The sequence below is a fragment of the Pavona decussata genome, unplaced genomic scaffold, assembly GCF_977016875.1.
Source record: "Pavona decussata unplaced genomic scaffold, jaPavDecu1.1 SCAFFOLD_38, whole genome shotgun sequence".
NCBI lineage: Eukaryota > Metazoa > Cnidaria > Anthozoa > Scleractinia > Agariciidae > Pavona > Pavona decussata.
The window spans coordinates 4,637,501-4,660,703 of record NW_028145460.1 but is presented as its reverse complement, the minus strand read 5'-3'; the positions used below and the strand labels follow the sequence as shown (position 1 = coordinate 4,660,703).

The following is a 23,203-nucleotide window of genomic DNA, read 5'->3' as shown; positions in this document are numbered from 1 at the left end:
ATATCATTTACTTGCTCCTACATCATTCATAAATTGTTTATGTGCTGTTTGTTAGTGATGCAAATCTTGATTGCAACATGGTACACGTGCCGTATGTACGGTACCATAATACTGTAACTTTGGGTAATCCAGAGAAAAATCGTCCTGCACTGACGAACTGCCCCTAGGTTTCCAAGGATCGGTAATAGTAAATCAATGTGGAAAAATGGCTGAAAATCGCATTTCATTAATAAACGCCGGACCCCGATTAAACGCCGGCCTCGTAAAAACGCCGGGTCAAAACTGCCGAATTTTAAATAAACGCCGGGGGCGTTTAATCGAGAAAATACGGTATGTGTAAAATATTAAAAAGAATAAGAAATCCGAGTTCTCCCAACTGAACAGGAGTCGAACCTATGACCCTCCGATTACTAGTTCGGATGATCTACCACTGAGCTACAGGGGAATCGGGGGAGCTATTTGGGGGATTTAATTGTTGTTTTTAAATTTCGAGTCAGAGGTTGTTAAGAAGATCTGCAGTTTTGTTCTGCACACTGTAAATTAGATTTAAATGTTAAGAAAGCTATGTTCTTATCCCCCTTTAAGGACACTAACTCGCGGTCCCGAGGGTGTCCGCAATAAAGGGAGTTGACTGTGCCTACCTACCTACCTTCTTACTCAGGGCCTTGGGGGGGTACATACCTCAATCTGCCTGTAAGGCTTATATAAGAGAGTACCCGCTTCCAGTGCTTATGAAAACAATCACTTGATCAAATTATTTGGTATCTGCATTCTGGAGAATTTAAAATTGAAACGGAATAACTGTATATAGTAAAATAAACGTAACTTCCCCTTAGAATGCAAATTTGGTTTGACGGGCGTATTAACGAGGTGAATTTGTAAAGATTACACACTTTGGGATTCACCCTGCTAGCAGAGCCTTTCTTTTGCTTGCTCAATTAATAAAGAAAGAGACAAAAGGGTGTAACGGGGTTCTCTTATAAGGAAATGTATGGGCGTTTCGCCGGGACAAAAAAGTGGCCGCAATAATGAAACGGCTGTATTAACGAAATGGCCATATCATATGGTGGGGTTCCACTGTAGCTACAATAGACTTTAATCACTCGGCGGCCATGTTGAGTCTTAAGAGAATAAAAAGCTTTGTTTTTGCACGGCAAGCCTCGCACTGAATTCGCGTCTGGACGAGGCTTGTAGGCTTGCGGTGCAAAAACAAAGCTTTTAATTGTATTCTCCTGAGACCCAACATGGCTGCCGAGTGATAAAGGTCTATAGCAGAGCTTAGAGCTTAGCTTAATAAATTAGCGAGGTAATTAGCGGAACTGAAATCCCGGCTACAGTCACATATTTATTTAGCAGCCAAATATCGTGGCTTTCCGATCGGTTTTTGGGAGAAAGTTGCTGCAGAATTTAGCAACAATGAGTAGTCAGAAGCCACAGGTATTAATACACGTCATCTCCGATACCATCTGCCCAGAGTAAGTACACTAGCTAGACTTGCTCAAAGTCCGTTTTTGTTGAAGCGTTGCTCTCTTTCGGTGCCATAAGAAGTCGACTTATAGCGAGTCTAGTTTCTGACCAGCTTTATAGTCGAGCCCTCGACCCTAGGCTCAAACTAGGTGTTTTTTGAGGGACGTAAGTATGATCGATACCTCACTTTAAGGTTGTCTAGTCCGATCCGTGTCACATTTACATCAGATTGGAGTTTGGAATTATTGATATTTTAGTATTGAAAATCGATAAGCTTGTTAATTACCATGACGGTACACACCGATTTGAATATGTTAGTATATTAGCCTGTCTGTCAATGGCGAGTTTGTAACTGTAAACAATAATCATTCACTTTTTTAACGTCCTCTTCGCTGTTTAATCGATCAGTAAAAGATGTTCCTGAAAATCATTTTCTAAGAAACTTTGCAAAAATGTTGTTCACCTCATCAAAAACACGTGATGTACTGATTTCGAGGTGTTTTGTTTTGTTTTTTGGGGTGACCTGTGACAACGTTTCCAACGTGAAAATACAAAACTGAATGCAACGCTGGCACTATGGCAGGCGGCAGATTTTTGAGTGGCCAATATTTCGACTAATAGAATTAGTCTTCCTCAGGGCCAGAGCTATACTGAAGGAAAATATAGTTCCTCAAATTAAAGTTTGAAAAAATACATGGAAAAAAATGATTGGCTAATACATGACATGAAGACAACGTACTTGTAAATATGAGATAACAAAAATATAAAAGTGTATATTCAAAGGTTCCGCGTTCGTTTTTTCTGTTAATGCCTTCTGCCAACGTCTAACATGGTTGGCTGAGAGGACAAAAGAACGAACACTAGCAGACTGAAGTCGAGTGCTCCCAACCCTAAAAAACAATGCAGCTGCAGGTTATCAGGGTCCAGTGAAAACAAAGCTTTTGAAGGGTGCAGGTCTTCTGTTAATTTTACCAAAATAGCAAACATAACAACTTTCAACCCCAAACTGATATAACTGGTGTAAATTGGCAAAGTTACTCCCCCCTCCCCCGCCAAGCACTCCACAAAAATTTTGAGTCTCCGGAGGTATGGATATCATCTGAGACTTCACGATTTACAATAATTTTAATCCTCAGTCAGTTAGGAAATTTTGCCAGATTTAATTGTCATAAAAATAGTAACCTTAAGTATATTTATTGTTTTTAAATCGAGTTACAACTCCCAGATCGATTCACCTAGACTTGCCACAAGTCGACTTCTTTAAGCGGAGAAGTCGAGAAAGTGAGCGACGAGTACAGAGTGAAGGAAAAGGAGAGGGGTTTTAGAAGGTATACTATTCACCAAGCAAGGCATGCAAATTTAAATTTTTGTTTATATAGGTGTTTTATAGGGAAACGCCATCTGGAAATAGCCATGAAGGAGTTTTCTAACGAGCTTCACTTTGAAGTTACACGGCAGCCATTCTTCCTCGATTCTACAATTCCTGAGGGTGGAGTTACACTTGAAGAGTTCCTGACAAAGAAGTATGGACCAGGGGCTGCAGCTATGGCCAAGGAAGGCACCAGTTCACTGACCAAAACTGGCGCAAATGTGGTAAAATTAATTTGTTAGGTAGTAGTAGAAGTGAACAATTGGTAAACCAACCAGGAATGAAACATATGACTTACTTGACTTAGTTCCTTATCTCCTCTGGTAACTGAAATAACTGCAAGGTTGATACTGTAGGCGTAGAAAACTGAAAAGTATTCGTGAATTCTTAGGTCTTTTACGAAGCCTTTCTTGTGTACATCTAGCATCGTTTTACAGATAATTTTGTTTTCTATTCTCAGAACATAAACTTCAAATTATCAGATCATCGGATGGTCAACAGCTTAAAATCCCACTGTATGCTGGATTATGCCAAGTCTGAGGGAAAACAAGGTCTGCTCGCAGAAAACCTGTTTAGAGCATACTTTGAAGAGGCAAAGGATATCAACTCTCTTGATATTCTGGCTAAAATTGCTGTGGATACTGGTCTTAGCCTGGATGCTATGAAAAAGTAAACATTCATGTTTTTGCGACCTTCTTTAAAGAGACCCACTTAACCACGCATTACAGACACCCTGTTATGATGGACAGTATTTTTGGACTAAGCCATAATAAAATATTTTCCCTCAAAATAACGTGCTCCTTAGCAATATGGGCACTTTTGATGGTGCCAGCATTGTCTTTATAATGTAATGAGTTTGACTTAGTTAAGACTTGACTTCATTGCATGCCATGAACATTTTCAACATTTCATTTTTTTAGGAGGAGATGGGGTTTGGTGTTTTGATGCAACCCCCTTTAACCTCTCTCTTCCAACCTTCCCGTGGACTCACCCTCCTTTTCATCTACCAAAACAACGTATTCTACAATTGGTTTACATATTTGAAGGGTAGCTGACTTCTCTCTTCTTTCTTTATAAATTAAAGGACGTTCTTGCGAAAACCTTCTAATATTGTTTTTTTTTTTCATAGAACTTTTTCTGTAGCTAGGTAAAGTCAGAAATAATTGTCAGAAATGCATAAAAAATGGGAGGGGGAGTTCAGGATATCTGAAATACCATCCTAGTTTCGAAAAATCTGTCTTTTTTACTCCATTTCGGCCCCTGTTAGTTTAACGCTATTGCAAACGAGTGTCTAGAATGCAACTTTCTATGCGAAATTGTATATATATGAGTGGGTCTATTGAACAAATTCAGTCAACTTTCACTCATGCATGCCATGTGTTTCTTTTGTCCCCATCCAATTGGCAGTGGAGCATTCAAGATACAATCATGATGGTATAACATCGCCCATAATTTTCTTCTAGCGTAATCACTGGGCCGGATTTGTTCATTTACTCTTTGTTTGTTTCATGTTTAAGGTTTTTGCTTTTTAGTTCTCCTTCAAATTAGAGACTCATAAGTTAGCCTGCAGAACAGGTGTTTAGTGGTTGTGAGCGCGAAGCGCAATCGCCCTAGCTTCCCCCCCCCCCCCCAAAAAAAAAAAAAAAAATGCACAGAAACACAAAAAGTAAACGCCTGATCTAATTAAAGGTTACTCACAAGTGATCAGGCACAAATTGACTCCCAGTGTTCTTGCTGTTTTTCTAGACACATGAAGGAACCGTCAGTGGGTTCCCGAGTTCAAGAGGAAGCAACGAAAGTTCGAGATGAAGGAATTGATAAAGTACCTCATTTTAAAATCCATCTCAGGGGGAGAGAGCAGACTTGGGCTTCACTACCTGGCGTACAGCCACCTGATGCGTTCAAAAGTATCTTCCAGGATCTGTTGACGCAATTTAGGGCTAATCGAGTTTAGGCCGACCAGTGCAATCAATTTTTGCGTTGTCCCAGAGACGTTTTTGATCGACTGACAGAAGTTTTCTGATTTTTTGCTTTTTCTTTAGACAAGAAACGTTAAGTACTCCAACTAAGCTTTCTTTGTCCCGGTGTATAAACCTTCTGACATTACAAAGTAATAAAATGAAGTAACCTTGTAAGGAACCAACACTGCATTCCGGGAGAAAGAGATTTTTTTTTTTCAGTATGAGTTTAAACTACAGGAGATCTGTCCGTTTCCAGTGCAATTCAACAGGGCTGGTTAAAATGGAGTCCTGTGTTTTCAGTAATGTTCAATTTAATCATCAAACTTTTCATGTGCCTTGTGACTTTGGTTTTTATGGGACCAGTTTTGACTATTTCACAGATTTATTTTAATTTCTTTAATTGATTTTTGTTTTCGTCGACAGTCAGCCAAAAACGGACTCACTACCTTCCACCAGATTTGCTTACTCATAAGTCGTGTTTTTATATTTATTAGGATAAGTAAGAGACACTTTATATATACAAAACCAATTTAGCGATGGCTTCCTGGTTATTGCAAAGCATAGAATTTACCAAAACAAGATTTGGCATCTATTCAATATAACAATAGCGTCTTCCGGCGGCCTTTTTGACGATTTCAGGTTATCGTTTTTTTTATCAGCTTCGGAGACCTATGAGAAACGAGTTTGCTCGGATGAAATATTTATTCTTTCGCGTTAACCTATTCAGATAGACTATTACAGTGCAACGAATTCAACCGGGACCATCCAACATTGGTCAGCCAATCACAGGTCACGTTTACAACAAAGGAGTCTGGCTTTGGTAGTTTGCAAACCAATCAAAAAGGAGAACATTTCTTTAAATTTCAAAGGGTCGGTTTTTATCGGTGGCCCCGGTTGAGTTCTTTGCACTGTAACCCGCAAGCCCAGCAACTCTTGAAAAGATATATATTCTTTAATCTATAGCATTTGTTACTTAAATTGAGTGAACATTTCCTGCATTGGTAATACAATGGAGCAATCTTCCCGCCAGTGTTATTGGCAAGAAACTGTTGGAGCGTTCAAATCAACAGTCCTCGCCCACCTCTCTAGGTCTTGTCATTTTTACATTTTCTTATTTCACCTGGGCACCTCTCACCTACACTAGTACATCCAATGGGTTACTAGCATCAAGATATTCTCAGTGGTGGTCTGCCTGGTCCATTTGCGAATATCACAGATTTACTGCCTCCTGGAGAAACCGTCCAAAATCCAAGAGAAACTTTTAGAAGCGAATAACCGAGTTCTAATTCTGTCTCGTTAGCAGTGCAAAACAACAAATAGAACGAAGGCAGTCTATGACTGCATGTGGCTACTGCTTTATTTTTGTTGAATATTGCAGTAAAAAAGCAATGTTGTATAAAATTCAGAGGGGTAGATGAACAGCTCTAGTCAGTGTCAAAATTGTGCAGCGTAATTTGATTTTGTTGTCATATGGGGGAATTTGGTGTGCGTTGGAGGATTTCGGTTAAAATACACGGGGGACAGTAATAGATATGGTTTGGCTCTCCCATGGTTTACATAATAGAAATTTCGTGAATCAAGACACACAGATAAACAGACAATAAGCTTTCTTAACTGAAAAATTTATTCAGACAGACCTGTCTTCACACCTGATAGGCAAATTCGCTCAATTTTCGCCTCGAGTGAAGCTACGTGAAGGCGATCGATCCTGAAAATTTCGCCAAAGCTATTTGAAATAAGACAAATCGACCAATTTAACATAAAGCACTGTAAAATTCACATTCAAACCTGTAGTAGTGTAAAGTGGATTCCCAGTAGCACACAAAAATTTCCGAGAACGTCTACAGCTCATGTGATGATTTGGAGACCTTGTTTGCGATCGCACAGATCGCACATGTTTCACCTTGACACAATCTCGAACAGGAATTTCATCGCTATGAGCTCACTGACTTTTTAAGCAGCTGAGTGTTCCTTAGAAGTTGTTCTTTTGATTTACAGTAGTGAAAACCTATGTTTTCCTTCCAAGAACCACAAACTGCCACCTTGAAAATCCACGCATGATCATAACAGACGCTGCGGCCATTTTTAATTAGGCATGAAATTGAAACTTTTGCCCATTTGAAAGTTAAAATTCCGGTCAAAAATGGGCCAAATTAAGAAAGAATCGCGACGTTTCTCCGTGTCGTGCTGTGTAGTCAAGCCGCCATTTTGTATTCTAAGTGCCAGTTCCTCTCGGAATCGTCTGGTGGTCATCCATCCCTGATCCCGCCGCATCGATCGCCACGACCATGGACCCAGGTGAAGGTAAATCTAAGCCATCTTTTAAGTCCGTTCGTATAAAACGTCAACCATTTTGGACTAAAATCCCTTGTCGTCAAGCAGGCAAAGTTTTGCTTAATGATCAGTAGCTAAATCTATCAACTTCCTGTTCTCTAAATTAGGAGCCAAACGGAAGTAAAGCGAATTTCTGTGAAATCACCAAGCGTAAACAGAAATGGGTTATGTCGGTTATGACTGAAACTATCATTTTGGTGGACGTATACAAATTCACTGACAAAGATGGCCTAGATTTTACCTTCGTCTGGGTCCGTGATCGTGGAGATCGACGCGGCGGGATCAGGGATGGATGAACACGAGACGAGTCCGAGAGGAACGTGCAGTTAGAATACAAATGGCGGCTTGACTACACAGCACGACACGGAGAAACGTCGCGAGTCAATCTTGATTTGGCCCATTTTTTACGGGTAAAAGAATGTAAAAGTTTAAAATTTCATTTAATTTTATGTTTTTTCCATGATCCGAGGCGATCCGAGTCGATCCGAGTTGATCCGACCCGGACTGGCGGTCCGAGTCGGATCCGGTCCGACTTTTGTACCTGCCTATTCTGAATTGAATACAAGAATCTTCCAAGATTCGTTTGTACGTTCTCCTTTGGTTTTTGTAGGAGTGCCAGTTTCCTGTTTTCAATCTGCACTTCTAAGAGGGTCCTTTGAACAAGGTTCTGGGAATAACTTAATTCTTTCACGTAGGCGTGACTGATTAAAGATTCAAATATTTTTTTTAAAAGAGTTTGTTCTGATTGTCAGAGCCTCGCGTTTGATGAAGCCTTTTTGACCTTTGGTGGGTGGCATGAAGAGAAGTGTGTATATTGAAATGTTTCAGTAGGTTTGAAGTTCGTACGCACATCAAGAACTGAATTGCTTCTGAATCTTTCAATATTATGAATGTTTGTATCCAGAAATGTCGTTTCTGTTTCTGAAATTTCAGCCATGAATTTACTGTGGGGTGGTGTTTGTTTGCTTGCTCAATGAACTGCATTATCTCCTCTCCGTTTAAAGCCGATAGGGCCGAAAATATGTCGTCTATATATCGTTTCCAAATAAGCGGTTTTAATGCGCTTTGGTTTAAAATCTCCGTTTCAACCTTAGCCATGAAGATATTGCTCAAAAAATAGGGGGAAAAAAGTGGTAGCTTAGTGTATGAATCATAGTATCCTCACCGTGCATTAGTTGGGCATTTTTCAACATATCGTCGTCCATTCTGAGTGCCAGGCATTTGATGGCCTCGTGAATTTCACCTCACAACAACGTCGAACGTTTCAATGGCCTTTTTTTTATTCTAGAGGACACATAATCCGTCTGGACGAACGTGTTGTTGTTCGTGTGGTATTAAAAATGCGTCTGTATATTATAGAGACGGGCACAAGATGCATTATGGAAGTTCGACCAAAACAATGAGGTAAAGTGGACAATCTAGTGATACACAAAATGCAAAAAATAACTGGAAGCGTCATCTGAATGGACGATGATCAAAGAGATGGAAGAAAACCGTCACATAATGGACGAAACGAACGTAAAACTTGCGTAGAAAGGTGAAAGGGGTTTTCATCAGATATTTTCAACTGAATAAAACAATTATTTATTGTCTGCTAGTATTTTTTACAAGATTGATTTGCGTGAAAATTTTCCCTGCAGATATTCGTGGAACCCGGCAGTACAATTTCGACAACCAGTTCTAGTTTTCAATTCATAGGCTTACGCTGATATTCTCACAACTTAATTACCTGGCGGATAGTGACTTACAAAGTGGATCAGAACATTATCCACTCTTTAAACAATCAGCCTCAGATCCGCTCGGGCATAAAAGAGCTAGCACAAGACTGCCGTGCTTTTGGGTCTACCATCTTGGATGCAAATGCACAGGATACAAAACAACAGCAAACGAAAAACGTAACTTGAATATTTTAATTTCATTCATTCTTTCTTTTACAATTGAACACGCTAACGTGCTTTAAGACTGTTCACTTTGATTAAAACTGCGGCGGGAATTTCCATGAAAATTTGTGAAGAAATTATCAATTCTATTAAAGTAGCGATAATGTTGTGTCATTCAAACTACTATTCGTAAAAATGGGTCCTATCTTCGTCCATCGAGTAGCTGGATAGACACCCTGGGGTGTTGGGCATTTTTATCTTCTCCAGCATTGAAAATGCTGCAGGCAAATTCTCGGAGACTTTGAATACCCTTGATAACGGACCTAAAAAAACAAACTAGGGAATGAACTACAGTAATACAATGACTATTTTTAGTTCGACAGTAACATGTCATTTTTGTTTAAAAGGCAATGAAGAAACTCAAATGTTATTCACCTTTAATGGTGAGACTCTTGACCCTTTTATTTACGTTGCAAAAAGTTGAGTATGCAAGGACAAGTTCTACGACGATTGAGAGCTTAGGACCACTCAAGTTAAGGCTAGTAAGAATGATATTACCGTGTATTCGTAAATTATGATCATACGGATGAGTGAAGTCCTGAGAAGGACTGTTTGAGGTGATATTGACTGACGTTTTGACAACCCGAGCGGAAAACAACTTCGGAGTGTGGAACGTCAGTAGATGGTATAAATCAGTTCTCTGGTTGTTGACCTGATTAGACAGCGACACTGAGGTGTAATTGGTTGTTTTTCAGTAAGCCGCGATGTTATTGGCTGTGGAGACTGTAAAAAGTGATTAGTGCGTTTCGACCCGTCTTTTGTTTAGTGAAAAGTCCGTTGGTCTATTGTTAGACAATTTCTATGATATTTTTTGTCAGTTTGTCTGCTTAGTTGGTGTTGTCAATAAGTCATTTCTAAGTTTCAGGTAGTTGTAGCCACCGGTTGAGCGACGTTTATTCTAAGTTAGTGAACCAGCTTTCGGCATTCCAGAGGGGTTCGTTGGGATTCTGTGGTTTGTTTGTAAATGTCGATGTGTGGCTACTAGGAATTTTCTTTCCTGACGTTTACCTCAGCTTTTAAAAGCTATTTGCAGTTTACCTTTGGACTTAATTGTTGTTTTCGATTCCTCTTTCACCGTTTCGGGTGAGATTTCGTCTTGAAGCACAATCTGCGCAAACAACAACAAAGAGGAACAAGTTATGAAAAAAAAAAGAAAAAGAAAATTACCTAAGCAGTTTTCGATTTACAGCCTGTACCTCGCCAAATTCTGGAGCAGACATTCTTGCACAACGATATGGTGCGAACTTCTTGCCTGATTGTTTGAAAACTGGTTACTGAGGAAAGTATCGATGTACGCACTTGTGGCAACATTAATTCTGCGTTCGAGTTTTGTGTTGTTTGTCTTGTGATTTGTGACAATATGGGACTGTTTTGATCGTGCCTTGTGATAACTGAAAGGTAAAGCTTTTAGTGTTATATTATCACCAGGTTTGCCCACCTAGACCGGTTTGCAACAGTTTGAAAGCTGAATACTCGTTTAAACCAGGCCAGAAAATTCGAAACTCGAACTTTCGAGGGTAAAACGATTATGGAAGTTTCAAACTTGCTTGTTCAGTTAGTAAGTTGCATGATTGAATTTTGAGTTTTTTTTAATCATACGATGGCATTGGACTCTGTGATCGAGCACACGGACACTGAAACATTGATCTAAGGTCATCTAAGCTGCATGCCAGTGATGATGTTTAGCCAGTCAGTGTTAAATCACTGGACTCGAGACCATTACCTGATGAAGACTCCTCTCCTTAAAATTTTATAGTGAAATAAAATTGTGAAGTGTAATGTTAAGATTACGGTGACGGGTAATACCCTTACAGCGGTTACCAATAACACCTCGCCTTCAAAAGGCTCCGATAAAGTTGCGTTTTGGTGGACGTCAATCATAGAAAAGCAGTTGAAATTATTTTGAATTCTGCATGAGTACATTTCAAGGCTACAGAACCAAGAAATTGACAGTTTTATCCGCTGACGGATGGTAAACTTTATGAAAGTTGATTTCCAAGCCAGGTTGTGTAATAAAATGGGTATTGTTTAGACGAAACCGTATTTTTTTAAGAAAGATTTAAAATCGCTACACCTGATAATTAAATCAGCGATGCGTGCAAGTGAGCAAATTATCCCGTGCAGTAAAAATTGAAATTTTTAATTCAAAAATACCTTTTATTTGCGCTTGATCTGGCTCGAGAATCAATTTAAATAAAGTTTACCTTCTCTTAGCGAGGTAAAATTCTTAGTTTCTTGCCGTGTTACTTTCGAATCTTGTCAGAATTCAAAATAATTTCAACGGATTTTCTTTGATTGACGTCCACCAAAACGCTTTAAAAATCCTGCCTGATACAAGATTTCTCGAAGTCCGTTTTCTTGGAGTCCAGTTAGAGGTGGACTTGTCGACTCGCTTGTTCAGTATGGTGCTTTAGCTTGTCCCAAGACGTTTAGATACAGTGCGTCAATTGAAAATAACTTTACTTCATTCGTACTACTTGGCCGTAATTCCAAATCGTCAGTCAACTACAACAGAAACGTCGAACTACCCAGGATTCGCCAGCAACCAAATTGGTAGGAGTTGGTCATGGTTTCAATTAAGTTGCGTTAAATTTGGTCATTTCAGGCTGTTGTTTTGCAGAGGATAGCAAAGAAATTTTCCAAAATTTAAAACGCACGTGCAAAGCAATTGTTTTAGCTCATAAAGCGTTTTGTTTTGTGGCGCTGTCGTCGTCGTCACCGTTGCGTAGCGGTAAGTTCGCTAACAATCTACTCAAAAAGTAAAAGGTGTAAAATACTTGCGTATCGGGAGTAAAAAGTGCAACTGGCATAAATGAACAACATACTGAAAAATATCACCTAAAATATAAAGAAAGTCGCATAAGTAGTTTTCGATTTACAGCCTGTACCTCGCCTTTTGCAGCAGACATTCTTGCACGACGATATGGTGCGAACTTCTCGCCTGATTTTTTGAAAGCTGGATACTGAGAAAAATATCGATGCACGCACTTTCGAGGTTAAAACGCTTGTGGCAACATTAATCCCATGATCGAGTTTTGTGTTGTTTGTCTTGTGATTTGTGACAATATGGGACTGTTTTGATCGTACCTTGTGGCTGAAAGGTAAAGCTTTTAGTGTTATATTACCAGGTTTGCCCGCCTAGACCGGTTTGTGAGTGATGCAACGGTTTGAAAGCTAAATACTCGTTTAAAGCAGGCCAGGAAATTCAAACTCGAACTTTCGAGGATAAAACGATAATGGAAGTTTCTAAAATAGCATGTTCGTTGCATGATCGAAATTTTTGTTGTTTATCATACGATGGCAAAGGACTCTGTGATCGTGTACCTTGTGATCACGGACAAACATTGATCTTGAGCTGTGATAATCGGTTTTGCCAGTGAATGTGAAATCATGGAGTTGTGCGTGTTTAATACCTGATGAAGATTCGTCCCCTTAAAATTTGATAATGAAAAGAAATTGTGCAGTGTAATGTTAGGATTGCGGTGACGGGTGAAATCCCTTAAAAATCCTGCCTAATTTAAATAAAAGTAAATACATCAACTAGTATTGTCGACTTGATACAAGATTTTATCAAAGTCCGTTTTCTTGGAGTCCCGTTAGAAGTCGACTTGTGGCAAGTCTAACGTGATACCAATGCTAGAAAACAAACTTCGACAAAATGAAGCAATGGCATAAGCATATAGCTGTTGATCCACAAATTACATCTCAATAGGAGACATCCAAACAATTTTCAGCATCTTCGTCAGTTTAGCTAGGGTGCCGGTGAAGTAGCCTGTCTCCAAACGTCTAGATACTATGGAGCGACGTGAAAAATATTGCCCTTGCGAAAAACGAGAAGAGACTCCCGCCTAATTATTAGGTGATAGCAGCGACGACGATAACGCCAAAGAAAACGTCGCTTGAAAATATAAGTTTACTTCATTCGTACGACTTGGCCATGATTTCAACTCGTTCAACTTTAACAGAAACATCGAACTACCCAGGGTGTTTGCAGATTTCTTTGAGCGATAGTTGCAGCTCTATAAAAATGCCAGTCTTTCATGAGGATTTGTTTTAAGTTTGGAACTGCTGGGTGGTATTGTGTAACGCAAGGCGAGATCCGTTTGTTCTGTTTCGGTTTTTCATGCAGTGTAGGAATGCCAGTTTCCTGTTTTCAAAGTGCACTTCTAAGAGGGTCCTTTGAACAAGGTTCTCGAAATAACCTCTTTCTCGTAGGCGTGATTTAATATTCAAATAATTCTGTTTAGAAGAGTTTGTTCTGATTGTCAGAGCCTCGGTTTTGAGGAAGCCTTTTTTGAGCCTTCGTGGGTGGCATGAAGAGAAGTGTGTATATTGAAATGTTTCAGTAGGCTTGAAGTGCGTACGCACATCAAGAACTGAATTGCTTCTGAATCTTTCGCCCTTATAAATGTTTGTATCCAGAAATATCGTTTCTGTTTCTGAAATTTCAGCCATAAATTTAGTGTGGGGCGGTGTTTGTTTGCTTGCTAGATGAACTGCATCATCTCCTCTCCGTTTAAAGTCCATAGGGAAAATATGTCGTCTATATATCATTTCCAAATGAGCGGTTTTAATGCGCTTTGATTTAAAATCTCCGTTTCAACCTTAGCCATGAAGATATTGCTCAAAAAATAGGAAAAAAGCGGTAGCTTAGTGTGTGATTTATAGTATCCTCCCCGTGCAGTAGGTGGGCATTTTTCAACATATCATCGTCCATTCTGAGTGCCAGGTATTTGATGGCCTCGTAAATTCCACCTCACCACAACGTCGAACGTTTCAATGGCCTTTTTTCTAGAGGACACATTATCCGTCTGGACGCCGTGGACAAACAGTTGTTGTTCGTGTGGTGTTACATGTAAAAATGCGTCTATAGTATAAAGACGGGCACAAGACGCATTATGGAAGTTCGACCAAAACAATGAGGTAAAATGGAAAATCTAGTGATACATGAATGCAGAAAATAACTGGAAGTGTCATCTGAATGGACAATGAGCAAAGAGATGGAAGAAAACCGTCACATAATGGACGAAACGAACGTAAAACTTGCGTAGAAAGATGAAAGAGGTTTTGATCGGATATTTTCAACTACACAAAACAATTGTTGATTGTCTGTATTTTTTACAAGATTGATTTGCGTGAAATTTTTTCCTACAGATACAGTGGAACCCGGCAATACAATTTCGACTACTAGTTCTAGTTTTCATAAGCTTACGCTGAGTGACTTACAAAGTGGATAAGAACATTATCCACTCTTTAAACAATCCGCCTTAGATCTGCTCGGGCATAAAAGAGCTAGCACAAGATGCTGTGCTTTTGGGTCTACCATCTTGGATGCAAATGCACAGGATACAAAACAACAGCAAACGAAAACGTAACTTGAATATTTTAGTTTCATTCATTCTTTCTTTTACAATTGAACACGCTAACGTGCTTTAAGACTGTTCACTTCGATTAAAACTGCGGCGGAAATTACCATGAAAATTTGTGAAGAAATTATAACTTCTTTTAAGGTAACGATAATTTTATGCCATTTATACTAATATGCCACAGAAGTGGTCCTATCTTCCATCAACGTGTAGCTGGATAGACACCCTGGGGTGTTCGGCATTTTTATCTTCTCCAACATTAAAAATGCTGCCGGCAAATCTCTGGAGACTTTGGACAGCCTTGATAACGGACCTAAGAACACCAAAAGAATGAAATAAGACAATGAGTGTGCTATTTTTTAGTTCGACTTTAACATGCCATTTTTGTTTTAAAGGCAATGAAGAAACTCAAATGTTATCCACCTTTAATGGTGAGACTCTTGACACTCACGTTACAAAAATTTGCGTATGCAAGTTCTACGACGATTGATAGCTTAGGACCACTCAAGTTAAGGCTAATAAGAATGATATTACCATGTATACGTAAATTATGATCATACAGATGAGTAAAGTCCTGAGAAGGACTGTTTGAGGTGACATTGACTGATGTTTTGACAACCCGAGCAGAAAACAACTTCGGAGTGTGGAACGTCAGTAGATGGTATAAATCAGTTCTCTGGTTGTTGACCTGATTGGTCAGCGAATCCGAGATATTATTGCTCGTTTGTCAGTAAGCTGTAATGTTATTGGCTGTGGAGGCTGTAAAAAGTGATTGGTGCGTTTCGAACCGTCTTTTGTCAGTCAAAAGTCTGTTAGGCTATTGTAAGAAAATTTGTATATCAGTTTGTGTGTTTAGTTGATGTTGTCTGGTCAATAAGTCGTTTCTAAGTTTCAGGTAGTTGTAGGCACCGGTTGAGTGACGTTTATTCTAAGTTCGTAAACCAGCTTTCAGCATTCCAGAGGGAGTTGTTGATAACCAAACGAACCCCAGTCGATTCTGTGGTTCGTTTGTAAACGTCGATGTGTGGCTACTAGGAATTTTCTTTCCTGACGTTTTCCTCAGCTTTTAAAGACTATTTGCAGTTTACCTTTGGACTTAATTGTTGTTTTCGATTCCTCTTTCACCGTTTCGGGTGAGAGTTCGTCTTGAAGCACAATCTGCGCAAACAACAACAAAGAGGAACAAGTTATAAAAAAAAAACCAACTAAAATAAAAAGAAAGTCGCCTAAGTAGTTTTCGATTTACAGCCTGTAGCTCGAAATCTGGAGCAGACATTCTTGCACAACGATATGGTGCGAACTTCTTGCCTGATTGTTTGAAAACTGGATACTGAGGAAAGTATTGATGCACGCACTTGTGGCAACATTAATTCTGTGTTCGAGTTTTGTGTTGTTTGTCTTGTGATTTGTAACAATATGGGACTGTTTTGATCGTACCTTGCGATAACTGAAAGGTAAAGCTTTTAGTGTTATATTATTAGTAGGTTTCCCCGCCTAAACCGGTTTGTGAGTGATGCAACGGTATACTCGTTGAAGCAGGCCAGAAACTCGAACTTTCAAGGGTAAAACAATTATGGAAGCTTCTAACTTGCTTGTTCAGTTAGTAAGTCGCATGATGGAATTTTGTGTTGTTAATTATACGATAGCATTGGACTCTGTGATCGAGCTTGTGATCACGGACATTGAAACATTAATCTAAGCTGCATGCCAGTGATGATGTTTTGCCAGTCAGTGTTGAATCACTGCACTCGAGAATATTACCTGATGAAGACTCCTCTCCTTAAAATATTATAATGAAATAAAATTGTGAAGTGTAATGTTAGGATTGCGGTGACGGGTAATACCCTTACAGCGGTTACCAATAACCTGAATAACACCTCGCCTTCAAAAGACTCCGATAAAGTTGCGTTTTGGTGGACGTCAATCATAGAAAAGCCGTTGAAATTATTTTGAATTCTGCATGAGTACATTTCAAGGCTACAGAACCAGAAATTGACAGTTTTATCCGCTGACGGATGGTAAACTTTATGAAAGTTGATTTCCAAGTCAGGTTATGTAATGAAATAGGCATTATTTGCACGAAGCCTTTTTTATGAAACATTTGAAAATCGCTACACCTGATAATTAAATCAGCGATGCGTGCAAGTGAGCAAATTATCCCGTGCAGTAAAAATTGAAATTTTTAAATAAAAAATACCTTTTATTTGCGCTTGATTTGGCTCGAGAATCAATTTAAATAAAGTTTACCTTCTCTTAGCGAGGTAAAATTCTTAGTTTCTTGCCGGGTTACTTTGGAATCTTGTCAGAATTCAAAATAATTTCAACGGCTTTTCTTTGATTGACGTCCACCAAAACGCAACTTTATCCGACTCTTTTGAATGCCGTAAGTCGCGTGTTATTGGTAACCGCTGTAAAAATCCTGCCTATTAAAAGTAAATACATGAAATCAGTACTGTCGACTTGATCGAAGATTTCTCGAAGTCCGTTTTCTTGGGGTCCAGTTAGAGGTCGACTTGTCGACTCGTCGGTTCAGTAGGGTGCTCTAGCCTGTCCCAAATCGTTTAGATACTGTGCGAGCGTGGAAAACGAGAGGAGACTCCCTGCCTAAGGAAACTTAAGCAGCGACGACGATAACACCAAAGAAAACGTCACTTGAAAATAACTTTACTTCATTTGTACTACTTGGCCATAAGTTCAACTCGTTCAACTACAACAGAAACTACCCAGGAGTCGCCAGCAACCAAATTGGTAGGAGTTGCGTTCTAGTAAAAATTCAATTTGGTCATTTCAGGTTGTTGTTTTGCATAGGATGGCAAAGAAATTTACAAAAATTTAAAACCCACTTGTAAAGCAATTGTTTTAGCTCATTAAGCGTTTTGTTTTGTGGCGTTGTCGTCGCTGTCACCGTTGCGTAACGGTAAGTTCACTAACAATTTACTAAAGTACAAAAAGTGCAACTGGCATAAATGAGCAACCTAGAGAAAAATATCACCTAAAATATAAAGAAAGTCGCCTAAGTAGTTTTCGATTTACAGCCTGTACCTCGCCTTTTGCAGCAGACATTCTTGCACGACGATATGGTGCGACAACTGGAACTTCTCGTCTGATTGTTTGAAAGCTGGATACTGAGAAAAATATCGATGCACGCACTTTCGAGGTTAAAACGCTTGTGGCAACATTAATCCTATGATCGAGTTTTGTGTTGTTTGTCTTGAGGCCTACTCTGGGACCTTAGCTCGCCTTAACTCGTCTTTACTCGCAACTTCAGATTATGTTCAAACTTCATTAACTCGCTTAAACTCGCGCTATCTTGCACAAACTCGCTTAATCTCGCCACTAAGCAAAGTAGATACCAATTTAATTTTCTCATCCTACTTTCAGTGTTATTTTTCAAAATTAATCCCCAAAGGGGATGGCCAAAGAATATGGAGATCAAAAGTGTCAAAGATAGTTATTTGTAAGGAAAACGGGGTCTATTACTTATAGCAGTTTTTAATTGAGTGTCGTAAAACCAAAACCGAAGTAATTACTCTGGCCAATCGCAACAAATGTAGACAACACAACGAGCCAACCAGAATTCGAAGTAAGTACATGTAACTGGCGCCAAGCGCGGGAAAACACGTGCGGCAAAAACACGATTGGTTTTGGTTTGGATTCTCATTGGTCGAGAAAGTGGCGCGAGTTTTGTTAACCAATCACGGAGCGTAGTAATGCAAAACCAAAGCAAACGCGAAATTACTTTCGACACTCAATTGAAAATCACTCTATCTATTCATCATTGTTTTGTTTACATTACTTTCTTTTTTCACTAATTTATTATTCTGCCAACTATTTATGTAGCTATAATAAATATTATGTTATGATGATGATGATGATTATTATTATTATTATCATCAAACAGCCACCTAATGGGATAGTTGGGTGTCTGAATGCTATATTTTTAATAAAGAACAGAACGTTCATATCCATACTTAAGTTTGTCCAATTAGGAAAAAATTCAATTCCTAAATTTAATCAAGATTTGGCTTCATTGAATTTTGGAGCTCATCTGGAATTTTTCGTTTATTTTTTTCGTAATTGGAAAACATGGAGCCTTAGTATATATACAAGACATACGAAGATTGCAAGGTATCTTTTTCATGTATCTTATTAAAGCATGGTATATGTTTTAACCCTTTTCACCTCAACATTAGGTGGGTCGTTTTCCCCTAACTCGCCTTATCTCGCACAAACTCGCAACTGATAGCCGAGCTCAATTTTTCGTTTACTCGCCTTAACTCGCCTAAACTCGCATTAGCTCGCACAAGTCTCGCGGCAAGTTAAGGTCCCAGATTAGGCCTGTCTTGTGATTTGTGACAATATGGGACTGTTTTGATTGTAGTGTTATATTACAAGGGTTGCCCGCCTAGACACGTGCAGAGCGATTGTTTTTGCTTATTATTGAAGCGGTTTTTGTTTTGTGGCGTTGTCGTCGCCGTCACCGTTGCGTAAGAAATTAGTTAATTAACACACTTCTAAATCTACCAAAGTACAAGCTCTGTAGCCTGTGAAGAGGTTCCCAAGTTAAGTGGGGGTGATAGGGCAAAAACAAAAATCTAGTTCAGAGAGGAGGGGGTGGGGGGTGGGGGGGTTGAAAGGTGAATACTCGTTTAAAATAGGCCAGAAAATTCGAAACTCGAACTTTCGAGGGTAAAACGATTACGGAAGTTTCTAAAAAGTCAGAGGGTAAATGAGCAGCTCTAGGCAGTGCCAAAATTGTGCAGCGTAATTTGATCGTGTTGTTACACGGGCGAATTTGGTATGCGCTGGAGGATTTCGGTTCGTTTACACTTACTTGCTTGCTTGCTTACTTACTTACACTACACGATGAGAATGTAGTTTCTACAAAGCTGAAACCACAAATATGTACTGAACAAGGAAATATTTTACCAGCCAGGCGGACTAGAAAAGACACTGGGACGAGATTGAAGCCCTCATGCTCAACCTACAAAAAGGAGAAACCAACCTCCAAACCGATTTCACGGCGGGGCGCCTATATTTCGGTGCACTGTACATGAAGTAAGCAGTCAGCGAAGATACATGTTGAGATCCCGGCTCGTTGCTTTTCAGGCGAAATTTGCAGCAGAATCCAGCCACAATGAGTAGCCAGAAGCCACAGGTATTAATAGACATCGTTTCTGACACCATCTGACCATGGTGAGTACTCAATGCATGCGGGTTTTTGTTCTCTTGGCAAGAACATTTTTTCGAAAATATCTCGATTTAATTCTGTGCGGGGATGAAATTCACGCCCATTGATCGACGAATCAGTTGAACCCCGGAATCTAAATGCAAGAGTAACTGAAAATACTGAAACAGTACACGAGATAGTCATCAAGATTTTATCTTATAAAGTTTCCGAACCTGCAATCGAAGAATGGATTGATTGGAACGGAGAGAAAATTACGCAGTTCATCGTGCCTTGGTGACGGTGCAGAATTGGACGTCTCCCCCCCCGCCACGGAATCTCCCAGGCCAGTGTGGGAATATATATATTTTTCTGGTTGGATTCCCCGGGTCCAATTGTTAGTTGAAAATGGTGTCCGGAGTATGAGAACACACACTGTTTTGGAGATGACTCCAGCAACAAAAATTGATTTATTTTCCGTTTTGACGAATTCATGCGACCTTACACGGTTAACAACTCTATTGTTGCTTTTAATTGGTTTACTTGCAAATATGGCAGTTTCATTTATTGCGTTCGATAATCAGGAGAACGCATACTATTCCAGTCGCTTCAAATTCCCCACGGGTGCCGATCGTGATGCCATGTGATTTCAGGGTTTGGGCACCGTTTTGTCAATGTTGTGGCTGGCATATTTGGCCTCGATCTCACACGACAAGCCTCGACATTGTGCAGCTGTCACTGTTGGCAGTCGAAACCTGCCGGCAGGAACAAAGTCACTTTTTTCTCCATTTTACTGATTGACTGCTTCATTTAAGAAGATAAAGGAGCTGTAAAGTTTGATTTGCACTACTTTTTCCTGCGACATCGAAATGGTATGGAAATTTGTTGCACATGTTTCGTAGGCTAATTGACCGGATTAAAATTAATATATTATTTTAGAGCAGAATAGGAAAGAAATCTGGGATCGAAAAACATTGAATTGCTGTCTTCAGTCAGTCTGATTAGTTTTAGAGCCCAATATGTGATGTTTGGAAACATTCACAGGCTCCAGATGTCAAGTGTTTGTGAATCGGTTCTGATCTCATAATTCGTGATGTGAATTGCAAGCCGCAAGTATCGCATGCATATTCGATCTTCCTTGAGTGGGAAAGAGTTTGAATCAGAGCTCAAAACGTGGAACAAATAAAGTTCTTTTCTTCGTCTTTTGAGATACGAGATTTAATTTAGAGAAAGTTACATACCAGAAACACTTTTATTTTAATGAAAATAGGCATTAGTTTCAAGGCCATTTTGAGTAGCATACACAAATCTGCATGCTATAGAAAGCAGCCAGCGAGTTTGGAATGTTTATTGTATTAATTTTCTTGTGAGATCGTTGGTCTAGGTTTGTGTAAAGTTTCAAGTTCATTGGGTTATTTTACACCGTGAATGGGGCTTCGTTCTTTGACCTAAATTTTCGCGGTTTTCATCAGCCTGTGACCGCACCTAGGCCGCATTTCAAACTCTTACAATTTTCTCAAAAAATAAAATACCTTGGAACTTTAAAATATGATTTTTGAAAATAGTTAATCCAAGGGTAATCTCCAGGCAAAATATCAGAAATTCGACCAAGTGGTCGCTGAAATGCAGTTTTCGTTTCTTACAGGCAGCCGCTCTTAAGTGTCAATTCCTGAGAAGCCTAGTCTAGACTAAATTCTTCAAGCATTATTGATCAGCTTGCTGGAAAATGATACACTATTCTAGACCAGAACTGTCTGATTTCTTATACCCTATCCCAGACTAAAATGCTTGATACTTTGCAGCATGCAATTTCCTGAATCTCTTCCATAGGGGGTTGCCTAATGGTTACCAATATTTTCAGGAACTACAAAATGTATAACAGATTTGAGATTTAAAAACATTTCAATGTTTAAAAAGACAGTTAAAAAGCTAATACCTTGAGAATTACACCATTGCCAAATCCTGTTCAGGATAAATTGCCAGTTGAGATTAAATTGTCACAAAATAACGACTCTTATTTTAAGTATTTTTTTTATTTTTATATAATTCGAATAAGGACTTTCATAGCACTCAACTTAAATTCTTATCTATATCTAGGTGTTTTGTTGGAAAACGCCATCTGGAAGAAGCCATGAAGGCGTTTTCTAGTGAGCTTTCCTTTGAAGTGACATGGAAGCCATTCTTCCTTAACCCTACAACTCCTGAAGGTGGAGTTCCACTTGAACAGTACCTGGTAAAGAAGTATGGACCAAGGGCCGCAGCTTTAGCCAAGGAAGGAACTAGTCCACTTTCAAAAGCTGGTTCAGATGTGGTAACTGAAATCAATTTTTATAATAATTATTTATTGTTGGCAGGGTTTACGTGTTCTAGAGTGTGGTATTGCAAGATGGCTGCAAATGAAAATATTTTGGATACGCAAAATTTGTACAACCACATTAATTCACCTGTCAATAACATGTGGACTCTGAAGTTCAAGATTCAACTAACTTTTCACTGCTGTCGCTGTCTGCAGCGAACCTCTAAAAAACAAAAATGTTTAGCTCATGGGAGTCAAAGGTCATTTTCTTACTCTGTGATTGGTGGATTTCGATCCACTTTGTCGGCTTCTGTATTTTTGCGGTCAGCTGGTTGTCGCTGAAATTATGATTGACAGCAGTAAAACACAAATTGTTGCCTGGGGTTGAAGTTTTAAGAGCAATTCTCCAGGAAAGTGAAGCAAAGTTGGAAATGAAAAATTTTAACCCCTCTTCAATTTTTGTGTGTAGGTAGGTTATCTTGGGGGATAGACAAAAACAACCATATTTGGATCGGAAGATGTATCGTTGCCATGGTAACCGCACTATATGACGTCGGCCTTGGGACCATGTTTGGAGCAAAAGTTCCACTCTCAAAAAGTAAAAGTAAACGAGTCTGGTTCTCGAGTGCATGTGAACCAATTCAAATGAAATTCATACAGATGGTAGAACCACTCTCCCAGTTTATAAAATTCGCCATTACAATAATTTGGGTTTTATAAACAAGAAGAAAATGCTCGCCCTACTATGTTCCTTGTCAGCCATTTAGACAAGCGGGAAAAACAAGCACAACGATATTCGTTATTTCTCCGAAAGTACTCTTTCCACATAAACCAAATTAGCAGCAGAGATTACATAGATATTGACGTTTCTAAATATCATAAAATGAATTTGGGGAAAACTATACTCTGGCCATGGGTGTTGAAGACACCTGGGACAAATTGCAAAAAATTGCAAAATTGGTAATTTTGAGAGCTCTAGTATTTAGCTCAAACAGGCTTTAGTGAGAGAAAATCAGCTTCAAAAGTATCTTTTATCATCTCGTCTGCTACCTACATTTAGTAAATAAGGTTTTGGCCAACAAATTTGATGAAATATAAATTGATACAAAACCTACCTTAAGGGTTTTGGGAATTTCTTCAGGATGAAGGATGATTGACCAAATCTAGCGCAGACTAACAGTTACTCCCATTGAATATCCAGTTTGCTGTGTTTCAGACCAGGGATGATGATACAAGTAGCCCGCACACACTTGACAAAGAATAGTTGACAAAGTCCAAAACATGGTCGTAATGCTTGCGATTG

At 39.2% G+C, this 23,203-nt stretch overlaps 3 protein-coding genes and 1 long non-coding RNA gene across 8 annotated transcripts in view; 2 read left to right on the top strand and 2 right to left on the bottom strand.

The window, feature by feature from the left end:
- Positions 1-23,203, bottom strand: part of LOC146483722 (uncharacterized) — a 232,772-nt gene that overhangs the window by 2,978 nt on the left and 206,591 nt on the right. The gene's annotated exons all lie outside the window — the stretch shown is intronic.
- LOC146483736 (uncharacterized) lies at positions 1,246-5,609 on the top strand. Its single transcript, XM_085105563.1, has 4 exons — positions 1,246-1,475; positions 2,847-3,060; positions 3,297-3,505; positions 4,583-5,609. Exons 1-4 carry the CDS (start codon positions 1,417-1,419, stop codon positions 4,788-4,790), a joined length of 690 nt encoding a protein of 229 aa, XP_084961689.1. The 5' UTR covers positions 1,246-1,416; the 3' UTR covers positions 4,791-5,609.
- Positions 8,802-17,714, bottom strand: LOC146483735 (uncharacterized). 5 transcript variants are annotated; one of them, XR_014863826.1, is made up of 4 exons: positions 17,480-17,714; positions 15,526-15,595; positions 10,110-10,179; positions 8,818-9,334 (listed from the first exon to the last, which is right to left on the bottom strand). It is a non-coding gene; the product is annotated as an uncharacterized LOC146483735 (long non-coding RNA). The 5 variants fall into 5 exon arrangements; XR_014863825.1 differs by lacking the exon at positions 10,110-10,179 and having other exon boundaries at positions 8,802-9,334; positions 17,480-17,712; XR_014863822.1 differs by lacking the exons at positions 15,526-15,595; positions 17,480-17,714 and adding an exon at positions 11,951-12,425 and having other exon boundaries at positions 8,820-9,334.
- The window catches only part of LOC146483734 (uncharacterized), an 11,238-nt gene continuing 7,522 nt past the window's right edge, over positions 19,488-23,203 (top strand). The window contains exons 1-2 of the mRNA XM_085105868.1: positions 19,488-19,633; positions 21,702-21,915. Coding sequence (XP_084961994.1) covers positions 21,736-21,915 — 180 coding nt within the window. The 5' untranslated portion in view covers positions 19,488-19,633; positions 21,702-21,735. The remainder of the gene's footprint in view (positions 19,634-21,701; positions 21,916-23,203) is intronic.